This window comes from Pagrus major, chromosome 6, assembly GCF_040436345.1.
Source record: "Pagrus major chromosome 6, Pma_NU_1.0".
NCBI lineage: Eukaryota > Metazoa > Chordata > Actinopteri > Spariformes > Sparidae > Pagrus > Pagrus major.
In genome coordinates this window covers 6,434,490-6,448,917 of record NC_133220.1, presented here as the reverse complement: position 1 = coordinate 6,448,917, position 14,428 = coordinate 6,434,490, and the positions used below count along the sequence as shown (strand labels likewise).

The following is a 14,428-nucleotide window of genomic DNA, read 5'->3' as shown; positions in this document are numbered from 1 at the left end:
TTATTCAAGGTTCATTCACAGCAGAGCAGCAAATAATGATTATTTATGAATTTATCTATTGACTAATGATCCAGTCTGTTGTTTAGTTTATAAAAGGATGGAAAGTGATGATTAATTCCCATCACACATTCTCAGATTCAAAAAATGTGCTTTGTTTTCGGAGTCGAGTAGTTCCTCAAGTGTCTGTGGGGGAAGCCAGCTGGTCGGTACCAAGACCCCTCTTGCCCCTTTTCTGTTTGCTTATGTTGTTAATATAATATCATCATCGCAAAACACAAACAAATACTGTGATATAAATTTTAGGTCATTACGCCCACCACCTGTTTGTATTCTTGTTCTCACTGTTTTACTGGGATTGTAATTTATTTTGAAAAATGCTCTGCTTCTAAAAACACGACACGATGTTGAGCTTTAACCCGTCATCCTCTCTTTGTAGTGACTGTGGTGGAAGGTTACGTGAGCAGTCCCCGGTTTGCAGCTCCAATTTCCATGTGTGAGATTCCCGACAGCCTCCATGACAGCAGGGAGCCGACCATCGCTCAGCTGTTACAGGAGAAAGCACTTTACTCGTTTTCTGAGTGGCCGAAGGTACTGTGGTGTCAACTATGCCTAAAATGTCTGTTATGATATTTCAAGAACTGTATGACATGCAGCACAAAGCACAGCAGAGGGTTACAGCCAAATGGTAATCCTCTCATCCAAACAACAAAATGTTTTCTAGCAACAAAATGTGCTACATCATGAGCTAAATACTCTCATTTTAACCCCAATATGTTGTCACGATGCATAAAAAAAAGAATATCTGCTGCAAGAAGACAATGACGACTGTCACTTACAGGAAGCAGTGTCCCCTTTTGATGAGCACAGCTTAGAAAGTCCACCTGCAGCAAAAAGAGAAAAATCTGCACAAAATGTTCATAAGATTTTGTTGGAGATTCTGACTTGAATGTAAAACCCTTCACATCATTAGTTCAGTCCTCTTCTGTTGTGTCGCTCCCTGTAGGACCGGGTCATCATCAACCGCCTGGACAGCATCTGCCACGCCATCCTGAAGGGCAAGTGGCCTTCATCCAGCGAGCAGTACGACTCGCCCGGCTCCCTGACTGCCAACTCCTGCCTGGCCAACAGTTTAGCCCAACACCAGCACCACCGAACAGGCTTCCTCCCCACCACGGCCTCCAGCTCCGTCTCAGGCCAGGCCAGGGTTCAGCAGACGAACCCTGGACTGGGGTTCCCCGTCCCTCCCCCTCTCACAAGACTACCTAAGGTGAGGATTACCGGTGACCCTCTGAATGTATGAATGAACTCCCTTCGATGTACATATCTATGCATCTGTCATCTGTCCCCATGTATCTCCACTACCTCACGCCATGGTTCATGCGAGTGGTGTCCAGTTTGCACTGCTAATAATGCTCAATGATGCTAATAATATTAAGCTGACTGTAGACTCCTGTAGTTTATATTTGAAAACATATGTTTTGCATATGTATCTCTGTTAGATTTATTAGATTTAAGGGGCAATTTGTAAGATATGACCTGTCCTGTCTCCTAATAGCACTTAGGTCCTGATCAGAGCCGCTGTAAATCACCTCCATACTGTATCCCCTGTCTTCAAACTGACCTCTGTTTTTGTGTTCAGTCCCAGTTCAGTTGAGCTCCCTTGTGATCCAAGGTCACGGTCCAGGTAGACTTCCGTCAGCTAATAGGGCCTCTGGCTTCATGGCTAACTGAGCTAACCTGCTAACGATAGCTAGCTACAGCTTAAGATAGATACAGCAAAGAGTATAGTGAGCAGCAGTGTTCTGCCTATACAGGAGCTACCTTTGAATTCTGGCCATATCTTACCTCTGAGCTTTAAAAGATCTTTACTGAAGTGGGTTTGTTAATGTAACTGGGCACCTCGAGTTCATACCATCGCTTTGTTGCTTTTTGTAAAGTTCCCTGTCTCTGTAATGTGTACTGTTGAAATTATACATGTTGATATCAGACTTGGGCAGCTAGTCTTCCTTTAACTAGCATATATACATTTTTTTTAATCAAATTTACGGATAGTAATTTACAGGTGCTGTTTATTTACACCCAATTTATAGTCTAATTATCTGTACAGGGTGTTTTATCCAATGGTATCATTTCCAAAATGTAACACTCCATTGATCAGGGAACAGAGCGACTTATTTGACTTGATATCTCATAATTTCAAGAGTTAAACAAACCAGGAAAACTTTAGAAGCTTCTCCAGGCACCTGATGACTTAAACGAAGAGGGAAATTTTAAGCATCTGTTGAGGTGTAGAGCTCATGGTTTAACCCAGGTCTGGTTGATAGCCGCCACTGTGTTGTGTCTCAGTCCATATGTATGTTTAACAAAGCCATCATCTCTCTCCCATTCTTGTCTACCCCTCACCCACCCTGTCCACTCTGACAGTACATGCAGCGGGGCGGGGCATGCGGGCGCGGAGCTTGGCGCCTCACCTCCTTGCCTCTCTTACAGGAGAGGCTCGTGGCTCCTCCCTACCTCCCTGAGCTCAAACGAGCGGGAGGGCGGAGGTCTTACGACTACGAGGCAGCTGCTGCTGCAGCCGCCGCCAAGGTTTTAGCTGGCAAATCAGCAACATCATGCCACACTGCTACCACCACCAGCTCCAGTTGTGTTACTCCGGTGGTGGCCCCGCCATCTCACCGTACAGGGGCCATGTTGATTAATGGTTGGCAAGAAACGGCCATTGATCTGACCAAGTCGTCCGGAGAAATAAGCACCACCAGTGGGGCGGGAGAAGCTGTGGTTGCACCGGGAATCGGCCACCACGGTGCCGGTGCTGCCAGCAGTCATAAGCTGCCTCCACCGCCGCCCATCACAGCACCGCTCACAGGCTCTGTGGGGATCGACATGGCCGGGATACTGCAGGCCGGCCTCATCCATCCTGTAACGGGACAAATAGTTAACGGGAGCCTGAGGGGAGATGACTCACTGAGGAGGAGGAGAGGGAGGAGGAGAAACGTGGAAGCTCTGTACTCTGAGTTCACCAAGAGCAGAGGACTGCACCTCCCAGAGACACAGGTGGGTGGAGGGAGGAGGGCAATTATCATGTATGTGCTTCAATGTGAAAGAGAGAAATCACACCTAGGGCATTGTGGGAAAAAAATCATCAGGTAAAAAAAAAAGAAGATTGCATTCGAGAGGTAATTCTTTCTAATATCAGACTGTTAAAAACACCTGCACCTGTGTGTGTGTCTTTCCTCCTGCAGGGCCGGGTGGAGGTAATCAGCCACTCCTCCGTTTCCTCCTCCACCTCTTCGCCGTCCCCCTCTCCTTCAGAGCGACCCGCCGGCCCCCCCACGCCGTCCTCCTCTTCTACGCCCACCCCCACCCAGACGCCGCCTCAGCCAGAGATCATCGCCATCGACAGAGAGGCGGCGAGCAAAGGTCTGATCGAGTGGCTGAGACAGAACCCGGGATACAGCATGGACCTCCCCACGTTCACTCATGCAAGTCTTGACGTTTTATTTTGTTATTCCCGTGTTTAACTGTGTGAATCTCTGCTTTTTTTTAGATATATTTTCTGTTAACTATTTCCTACATCAGCTGCTTTTTTGAGCATGTTAATAATTCTCTCATTCTTCTCTCTCATCAGTCTTGTCTATTCTCTCCTACGCTGCAGTCTGGAGCAGGTCTGCTACACGGTTTCGTGGAGCGTCCAAAGCAGAGGAGGCATCGCTGTAAAGACCCAACCAAGCTGGACATCAACTCTTTGACGGGGGAGGAGAGGGTACCTGTTGTGCACCGAGGCACCGGACGCAGGGTAGGGAAAACACAAATACACACACAGAGTACATAAACAACAGTTGGTCAACAAGGTGAATATGAGCAGATACCATTGTTCAGCCGATAAATTGGTGCATCCTTACTCGTAATACAGGCTGCCATAAAGATGATGATGATGAGTTGATATCATTGTTTTGTAATGTTGTTTTGGTTTTCCTGTCTTGCAGCTTGGTGGCGCCATGGCTCCGGCAATAAAGGAGCTTTCCAGGTGGTTGGATGCAAACTCAGAGTATTATGTAGCTCCAGACTGGGCGGATGTGGTGAAACACTCTGTGAGTAGAAAAACACTCTGTCCGTCAGTCTCTCATCACCTGCTGCTGAACGTACATGCAGGATTGTGCATTTAAGAATTAAATGAGGATGTTTTACATAAATCATATTTTATATTCAACTTGAAAATCCAAATCTAGATTCTGTGCTAAACCTCCACACGCAGTGACTGTAATCTCACCTCTTCCTCTCCTCCTCCTGCAGGGTTTCCTTCCTGAAGGGAAGTTCTCGCGGATCCTGACCGAACCGGTCAACAGAGACCCGGGTTCTCGGCGCCGTGGGCGGCGGCCTCGCAGTGAGATGCCGAAGCCCCTTTTGACGGTCTCTGACTCCACCTCATCCACCCTCGGCCCCCCACTCTTCATGAACGGCGGATTAATCGGCAGCATGGACTCCATGGTGGCCATGCAGAACCTCCGCGGTGGTATTCCTGGAATTCCCATCTCTGGGATTATGGCGGCAGGATTCCCTCATGGTTTCTCTGCAGCCGTGCAGGCGGGTGGAGCCGCAGCGTCGGCAGACGATGCCAAGAACGGGTTGAATATGTTACCCATGATGCTGCATGGCATCCCACACCCCCATGGGGCTGGGATCCCTCAACACGCCTTGTTCAGCGTTGGTGCAATGATGGCGCATGCGCCGCCACCTCCTCACCCCAGCTCCTCCTCTTCTTCTTCATTGTCGGCTGCAAAAGTCACCACGACAACCGCACCATCTACATCAGAGGCAGGCAGCCCCTCGTCGACGACGCCTGCTGAGAGAGAGAGTGCCGCTTCCTCTGGCTCTGGTGGAGGAGAAAAGGAAAGGAGCCGGGAGGAGAAAGGAGCAGTGGAGGCCAACAAAAGACCAGCAGGAGCTGAGACGGCAGCCATCATCACCTCCACCAGCAGGGCACATCTTGGCGCTGCGCATCTCGGAGGCGGCAGCGGCAGCCATCTTACCTTCAACCCCTTCCTGATCCCGGGCATGTCCCACGGTCTGCTGTACCCGCACATGTTCTTACCGCACGGCGGCATCATGGCGCTGCCCGCCATGCCTCCCGGTGCCGTGGACGGCTCCCCGGGCAGCCCCAAGAGGAGGAGGAAGAGAGGGCGGGAGGAGGGTGAGAGAGAGGAGGAGAGGGAGAAGGCGGTGACGGGGAAGGTAGAGGAGAAAGAAAGTACAGTTAAACGTGTTGGCACCTCCCAGCCAGCCTCCTCCTCATCTCCCTCCATCCCCTCTACCTCGGCTCCGGACCCGGGCCTGTCTCCGACTGAAGAGCCCCAGACTGGGCAGGGTGACGGAGAGGACGGGCCTGCAGAGCCCCAGGAACCAGACTCCCATAACCACCTGGAGGGAGCGGCCACAGAGGAGAAGGAGGACACAGGAGGGGAGGCAGCGGAGGAGGAGAAGCAGGACACTGAGGAGCAGAGACAGGTGGAAGGAGAGGAGGCGTAGAGGAGGAGAAAACTGCAGAGAGACGACCACCTCCTGCTCTCTCCTCCTGCCTCCTCTTTCTCGACTGAGCAACAGTGTAAAGTTTGTGCCGTGTCTGTCAGTCAATGTCCATGTAAAGACTTTTATTATGATGATGACTAATAATAACGATGATGATTATATTCACCTCGGTTATGTTTATATACCAAGACCCCACCCACCCCCCACCCCACCCTCTCCACTCCCTCCTTGTATACAAAAAAAAAAAAAACTAGTGTAAGAAATCTTCTGTGTATTCTTCCCCTGCATTCTGCATCAAGACCGAGTCGGGCGGGACGTTTGTCAACACACACACACACACAAACACACACACACACACACACACACACACACACTGCAGGCGAGATGTGCGAACCAGGAGCGGCTTCGGCTGTAAAAATCGATCCGGTTATGAGACGATCTGTTGCAAAGTTTCAGAATTTGGTTTGGTGTGTTTGCAGGATGATGACGCAGAGTCGTGTCAGACGTGTTTCCCCCTAAAGCCGTTAGAATTTCTCACCACAGTTTGGGAATTTAGAGAAGCAGAGGAGCACTTGTGTATCTTAAGTTCAAGGTCAAACCCGAGCCCGTTCACCCGAGTACTGTCCTGTTTTTTAAACTCCTGGCACACTCCACTTCACTGAGTGATATTTGTTTTGATTATCTCTGTGCAATGTTGAAAAAAACCCGCAGATTAACTTGACAGTCTGAACCAGCGTTCCCAGATACATGTGACACTAAAACCCCACGTCGATACTGAGGGAAATAATATTCGAAGTAAACACACAGCAGCTCAGATACATTTCAGAACCCTTTTCAAAATCTCTCAATCAATTTAATGTGACTCAAAGAATAAAAGTACATGTAGCACTTTTAAAAAAAAGCTGCCAAATCTGAAAAACAGTGACTGTAAACTGACTAGAAGCTCCAAAACATCACAACACCAGTGAGGTTAATAGATCCAGGCCTGAATGTTCAGTCATTCATTTTACTTTTTCACATTTACGTCAACTTTAACTTGTCAATGCTTATTATTATTATTATTGTTATTATCATTATTATCATTATTATTATTATTAATGCTACACCATTGCTGCTATAACTTCTTTTAGAAGAAGTTCAGAGTTACAAAGTCATTTTCTCTTCACACTACACTCAAAAAAGAAGAAAAAAAGCCTAAAGCAGTATTTTAATTACATGTAAATTTTCAATTTTATGACACAAGTTCAATGTTAAGTGTCAGATTTAATGCAAAGTTTTTCTATCATGTTGAGTTATTGTGTATAAATCAAACTACTCTCTCCTGGACTGTCCCTTCACCTCCCTGTCGACTCGTCTCTTCTGTTTGTGGACGGCTGCAATGCTAAAAAAAACAAACTAAGTGACATGTTTTTTTCCGTGTGTCCGTCTGATCGATCGCCTCCGATCCATTTCAGTACTGTGGACAGCATCACAGACTCGCTTTATCAACCTGGCAGATTATCAGGGTGATATTCAGAATTCTTCCTATTATCAGTATCTAAGATTTTTCTGTGACATTGCAGATAAAATAAACTAATTTAAAAATGTGCTGCTTTGGCTCTGATGCAACATCCTCTCACACAATGTCTCGCCCACATCACTATGTGATCGGTTACGCGTCTCCTCTGTGGCCTATAAACACTGAATAATCTGAATCTGCAAAGTAACTTAAGTTATGAAACGAATGTGGAGGAGAGGTATGAATGCACATCGCTTCCAAATATCAGTTTTCAGACTCCTTGATTTCTAATAATCAATATCGGCCCTGAAAAGGCCATATCGGTCGACCCCTACTTTTTTCACAGCGCAAATGCCCACTAGCAGCACCTGTGAGGTTTACACATTGACTCAAATTCACAGAATAACTGAAACTTAAATTGAACTTATGTAAAAGAATTGGACTAGAAATGTACATGTGATTAAAATACTTAGTCAGCATTTTATGTAAATTATTGATTTGAGTGTTGAGTAATAATTCAGAACCCAACAACAAGAAATGTTGAGTGATATTCAGAACAACAACTCCGTCTCTTTTGCTTTCATTGATAAAAGCAGAGAACAATCATGAGATTAATTTCTTTTAGTATTTTTTAGACCATGTAAAGATTTTTTTTTTACAAACTCAGACACAAAGTCACTTTGAGAGATTCCCCTTCAGAAGAAATTAAGACAGGAATCTCAAAAGTTAAGAGCTCAGTCTGGTCACCAGGGGGCGGTATGAGGCAGATTTGATTGTATCGTGTCCTGACAACATGAGGGTGGAGGGAGAAGAGAGGAGAAGAGGTGGGTTTTTATGCGTTTATCTGAGTCCCAAATGAAATTGACTCGCAGGAAATCAGTGAAACAGTGGCTCATCATGACGAGGTTACAATCCTGACCTGTAGCATCTTTTTTTTTTTGCCCATACTCTCCTCTCCTTACCTTTTTTTTTTTTAAGTCTGTGTCCAGAGAGATTTTCTGTGTGCGTCGTCAACCATCTGTCCAGTGAAAGGGAATATCTGTTTTTAAAGAACAGATCAAACAGGAGGAGGAGGGATACAAAGCGGCCTCGTCGTTGCTCTTCGTCTCCTTTCTTTTTCCTCAGATTAGTTTTAATTGCAGTTCATACTAAGAGTTTCTAAATATGTAAATCTATCGCTGTATATTGCTGTTTTTTTTTGTTTTCAAGTGCACCGTTTATTTCTTTCACCTTTTTGTTTCTCCGTTGGGAAAAAAAAAAATACTTGACAAATGCGAGGGGGAGTTTTGCATCGAGGTTAGTCCCAGTGTTCTCTGTATCAAACAGACTGTACTGTACATTAAATGGATGCAAGTCGCTGGTTTTATTCAGTCTTTTCAGAACAGGGTCCGTATTTTGGGGGTTTATGTCGAAATGTTTCTGTTCATGACGTTTGGACTTCACTTTTGTTTTGTTTTCATACATGAAAACATTATTTTTGCACAATGTCTTTTTGTGAATGTTAACCTGTTTCTGTACTATCTGTGTGTGTGTGTGTGTGTGTGAGAGAGAGAGAGTGTGTGTGTGTGTGTGCATGCATGCGCACACGTTTTGTCGTGGTGTCTCTTCTGTCTCGTCCTCACAGGTCACATTTCTTGTCGGGGGGGGGGGGGATAAAAACATAGTTGTTGCCTTGTCACAGTTTGTGGCTACATATAATTTATTATACTTTTTCTTTTGCTTTGCCAAACTCTCACCAAATATGACATTCGTTTCTCTCTTAGTTTCATTATGTATTATTCAAAGTAAATGCCTTATTTAGCAAGTATTTTTTTGTATCGATGTTCTGTTACATCTCCATATAGGGACATGTTATCGTGCTTGTGTTCAGTTTGTCCTTTGCTCGTACGCGACACGGCCTTGGTGATGTGCATTATCTTTTAGAAGCCCGCAGTGATGCGAAGGTACCGCTGTCCAAAAATCACTACGTTAATTCAATCAGTCATCCCTCAAAGCACAAAAGGAGAGTCAACAAAAAGTGACTGTTTTTTCTTACCAGTGCCTCGAAAATTACTTTAATACTTTCTCTTTTTGTGGGCTTCACTTGCGCACATCGTCGACATCATCGTTGCTAAAGTGACGAGTCTTTGTTGGATCTCACCATTGACAGATGATGCCGTGCTGTTCGTTAAAGGGAAATTCTGTTCATGATGCAATTTACACGCCAACTCCTTTTGTAGAAATTTGGAAAACTCCTGCATGGTGTTGTAAGAGTGCGAGGCCTCCTATAGCTTTAAAAACAACTGACATTTTTATCAGAAAGTCTTCCCAAAAGTAAACACAAAGTATTTTACCGTAAATCTGTGCAACTGTTGTATTGAACTGCACAGCACAGTGCAACCAATTCTCGACCAACTCCAGCCTTCCCTGTAAATGTCTACCTTCTTGACTTGCGTCTGAGCCCTTGCAGACTTCAGCTGTGCGTACTGTGACATTTAAACTGTCATCAGGTCTCTAAAGACGTGAGATCCACATATTTCTGTATCATGATGTGGTAGAATATCATGTCTGGCCAATGTGATTCAATGTTTAACACACTGATAAAAAAAGTTATTTTAGTTTTTTCGGCGGGCAATTGGAAACAATTTAACATCAAATCTGTATTGCGATAACTTGTGGGTAAATCAGTTGAGTCTGGCAAAGTCCAAAAGTTCGCTTGAGGGCCTTTTGACATACACTTGCTGTTAGGTTAGCTTAAGGTAGGAAAACTATTTAGTAGGCCGACCGTCCGTCCCTGACCTCCTTTCTATGTGGACTTTTCAGTCTTTATACTACTTCTCACGTCCTCCATTTGCAGCTGCAAAATTTGGATACCTGTAGAACTTTATTTTCTGCATTTACCTGGGGGTTGGCAACAAAGACGAGTGTTTTACATGAGGAAATCTGTAGGAGGTTCACTTTCTCAAGTCTCTTCAAAAGAAGGGACAAAGAAACACCAGAATTTCCCTTTAAAGACGGCTGTTTTAATCCCACACCACTCTCTTCCTGTACGAGGCCTTCTGTTTGGTATCTAGCACACGTAGGATGATAATGCGCACACACAGTATGTATCCAGCTCAAGTATCTGATTGTTCTTGTGTGTTTGTTGAGATACCTGGTTAAAAAAAAAAACAACTAAAAACAAAAAAAAAAAAACATCAGTAAATCTGAATTTGTGCTACAGCTCAAAGATATAAGAAAAAACAAACAAACGTTCAACTCCACAGCCCACGTATGCACATCATTTCCTGTTACTGGCTCGTTCTCGTGTAAAAACTTGAAACTCGTAGGTGCAGCATGTGACGACAGCTGGAGGTCGATGGCTCTGTATCGTCTGTTCGTGTCACACCATGCCTTCTTTAACAGTGTTCTTTCTGTTTCATTGAAGTCCTTTTTGGTTAACTTAAATGTTCTTCAGAACGGTCACCTCAACATGTTGTATCTCTTATCATAAATAATGTATTTATTGTATAGTTCTTGTCTTTACATCGTTGTCTCATGACTGATTATTGGCTCGTTTTGTTTCTCTCGAACGTCTCCTGAAAAGCAAAAAAAGCATTTTGGTTCACATGGAAGATAAACTCTCTCTGCTTTTCTTTGTCGCCCTCATCATCTGCTGATCTGCTTTTTTTTTTAATGTCATTACAAGAAAATCCTGCAGAATATCTCCTCTTTATTTTCTCAGCATAGTTAGGAGAAAGTGAGTTATAAGTGCCATGCAATAATAATCCAATCTGAGACCCCTCTTTGTCATTAGTGGGCCGAAACAACTTGTACTGTTCTTTCCCCGGAGCAGTTAACAGTTGATCCAAACTATAAAATGTGTGTTTGGGTATTTTCTGACCACATTTTGGGAGAAGATGACAGAAAACTGTCAGTTTCTGGAGCAGGCATGGACATTATTTTGAAAGAAAATGTCTTAATTTCTTTTTCAGAAATCAGAAATTCCAGATCGTTACTCATGTTCATGGCCTTCGTTCATCTGGAGGGTTCATGTTCAGGCTCTGCCCTGCTTGAAGTGTCCTTAAGGAAGACACTGAATCCCTGTCAGCTGATTTGTAGCTGACCTTTGACCTTCCTATAAAAGGAGGCCAGCTCCAGTTTGATCATTGAGGATAAAATCTGTGGAAAGAAATGGAGAGTGAAGCTGATAAAGTATCCAAACACACTCCGATTCTGAACTAAAATCTCACGTTTCATTTCAAAATTCAAAAATCAAAACCTTTTTTTTTGCCTTGTGAAAAAGATTCAATAAGTGAGAAAACCCTCCGTGTCAGTACATGGTTTTCTGTCTTGATTCACCTCCGGCTGGTTTCACAGACACTGAAATACGAAGAGGTGAATGAATAATAATGAATAAAACAACATTCAGATATTACACGGTTTAAGACTCCCCTGCTACTGTTGCCTTCTTCTTATTCCCACTCACAATAATCTGACATCCATTTTTCTTGAGTTAGCTTTTAAGCTAATTCTTACCAATTTGTTTTCAAGAAGCGCGCTGAAGGGAAACTTAACATTTAACTCTCAGCCTCAAATCATGGCAATTGATTAAAAAATAAATAAACTGTAAAAGTGACTTCCTGTCTGTGAAACCAGCCAGCTCACTATCACACAGAGAGGGACGGTAACAGAGCAGATGAGCGTCGACGGCCTCTGTACTCGAATCACTGAACCAAGTGAAAGTAAATCCACGAGGATGTTCTTTAAAAAAAAAAGTGGAGAAAAGAGAAAAATAAGTGGCTGCTCCTGAGGTCAGACACGGGGTCATTACTGAGTAAGTTCTGTGGTGGGGTTTTTAATCTTTTTTCCTTTCTTTTTTGTTTCTTATTTGTAACTATAGCTCTCTGTATTCCCATGTGGACCAATCTCATGAGTCAAAACATGGTATGTGTGATCTTTTATTGTGCAATAAAAGATGACTTTCAACTTTCTGAAGAGTAATTCATTCTCTTTTTTTAAATGAAATCGCTGCCGTCACTTCTTAAGTTCGTGCTGAATTTCATGTTTTGTTGACCTCGGTGAGCCCTGAAGTGTTCTGGCTGCCTGTTCAGTGAGTTTCTGCGCTGAAGACTGCAGTGACCCTGAAATGCTGAAAAGGATGGAGCAGTGCAGCAAAGAGCCATTTTCTAACCACACTTGTAAGGTCTTGTATTGATTGTTGGTGCAGCTGTTCAGCTCATCTCAGTACGCTGCTGCCAATATTCAGCATTTTTCTTGATTATCAGCATCTGAGATTTATCTATCAGATTGCCGGTAAAGTAAACTAATATAAAAATGGCTCTGATGCAACGTCCTCTCACACAATGTCCCGCCAACAACACTATCTGATCAGTAACCCGTCACAATTAAAAGCCTATAAACACCGAATAATCTGAATCTGCTTATCAAATAAATATAGTGGAGAGGAAGTATGAAGTAGCAGAAAATGGAAATACTAAAGTAAAGTACCTTGATTTCTGATAATCTGTATCGGTATCGACTCTGAAAAGCCGTATCTGTCAACTTTTAGTTAGTAGTTTGAAGTTCTCAGATGTTTTTCTGATGTAGAAGTACTGATACAGTGAAGTAGAAGTATCCTGAAAGATGTTAAAGTTCTGCTTTCAATGTTTGACTCAAGTAGAAGTATAAATGTTAGCAGACTAAACGTACTTAAACTATCTAAGTAAAAGTACTTGTTATGCTGAATGACTCGTTTCAGTTTCAGCATCTTTTTACCTTAAACAACAGCTTCATGTTGATGTTACAGTGTGTAGTGACGGGGTGAATGATATCTCTGTCCCTTGTTCCTGGACTGTGTGACTTCAGTGAGAGGGTCGGATCACAGCGTTACATTGAGCACTGATCGTCTTGTTCATGATGTAATGTTCTGCTGGGAAACCTTGCATCCTCGATGGCGGTGCCCCCAAGAAGGATAATGGTTACAGCCTCACTGCAAAAACTGCTCAGGAACGACCCGAGGAAGGTGACAAAGAGCTCGAGGCATCGACCCCGCCTCTGATTTCCCCAGATCCCAGTCTACTCGAGCATCTGTGGGACGTCCTGGACCAATTTCCGAGTCCAGGATCTGCCAGGACGACCCCATGAGGTCCTGTGTCCATGTCAGAGTCAAGTCTGAACCACAGTGGGGTCTCCATAGACCTGACTTGTTTTGGGACGTCCCACAATGCTCAGTCGGACTGGGATATGGTGATATTGGAGACGAGGTCTTGAAGTCTTTGTCAAGTATCTCTGGTTGTTCCTGAGCAGTTTTTTGTCCTACTGAGGGTCACACTGCCACCGGTGAGTGCTGTCGACATGAGGGGGCGTCCACACGAATGTCAGGACCCAAGATTCACTTTACATGTCCGTGGCTGATCGGTGTACGTTTTGCGCCTCATCACGTCACAACAATATCATGTGTTATAAACTTGTACGTTGATGTCATCATGTATGTAACGCTGTGGTCCTACCCTCTCACTGAAGTTACATAGAGCAGAAACAAAACACTGCTCCATCAACATGATTTATTTTAAAGTCAAATGTTACACAATGTTGCTTTTATCGTGGAGCCAGCTGACACAGAATACGATATATGAATCATTTTATCTAAAGCTTCATCTCCAGACTTAGTTTTCAGCCAATTCGTGGTCTTTTGTAACATTTTAAGTTTAATTCTGAGTCTGTTTTGAGAAATCTGAGAAACAATCAAAAACATAAATATCTCCAACCTCCAGTGACGTCCAGACAGTTAGAGAAGTAACGCCGTCACTATGCTGCTTTTTCAGGAGGTGACTCGGTAGGGAAGAAAAAACAACCAAGACAGAAATCAGTGAGGGGAGAAAATCTTTTTACTCCTCTGCTGTCAAACCACAATCTTAATGTCACATAGATGCAATTCAAGCATGTCTAAGAAGGCAGAACTCGCACGTCTGTAAATATTCAAAGATTGTAAATTCAACCGTGTTACGAGGCCGCGGCGTCAAAATATACATTTACTGAAACATACATTCATGTTGTGGAATAAAATCCATTCAGTCATAGAAATATCGATAAATACAACAGGTGACAGGAGCTAGCCAATGAACAGACAGGTGATCTTTTTAAAGCCACATCTTCAGCTTTACTTGTGCAACAACAGGTTATTATTATTATAATTAAGGCTGCTGATTTACTGAATACATTTCATTCATACATCGTCTCGCCGTCTCTTTCTTCGTACGGCACGTTTACATCGAAAAACCGCCAAAGTTAAATATTCAAAGTGTGAAGTTATAGTTTCACTGTGTGTGTTTGTGGGACTTCCTCCTTTTTTATTTCTGACAGATACAACAAACTCTTGTGAAACTCGATATGCAACATGTTTTTTTGTATTTACATTGTTTAATTAATTATTGTAATGAG

General features: G+C 43.7%; 1 protein-coding gene across 1 annotated transcript in view; it reads left to right on the top strand.

Moving 5' to 3' along the window:
• The window catches only part of chd6 (chromodomain helicase DNA binding protein 6), a 98,739-nt gene extending 92,170 nt beyond the window's left edge, over positions 1–6,569 (top strand). The window contains exons 39-45 of the mRNA XM_073467762.1: positions 437–588; positions 1,004–1,267; positions 2,425–3,057; positions 3,246–3,485; positions 3,659–3,799; positions 3,990–4,094; positions 4,297–6,569. Of these exons, the coding sequence (XP_073323863.1) occupies positions 437–588; positions 1,004–1,267; positions 2,425–3,057; positions 3,246–3,485; positions 3,659–3,799; positions 3,990–4,094; positions 4,297–5,529 (2,768 nt within the window). The 3' untranslated portion in view covers positions 5,530–6,569. The remainder of the gene's footprint in view (positions 1–436; positions 589–1,003; positions 1,268–2,424; positions 3,058–3,245; positions 3,486–3,658; positions 3,800–3,989; positions 4,095–4,296) is intronic.
• The last annotated feature ends 7,859 nt before the right edge of the window (positions 6,570–14,428 follow it).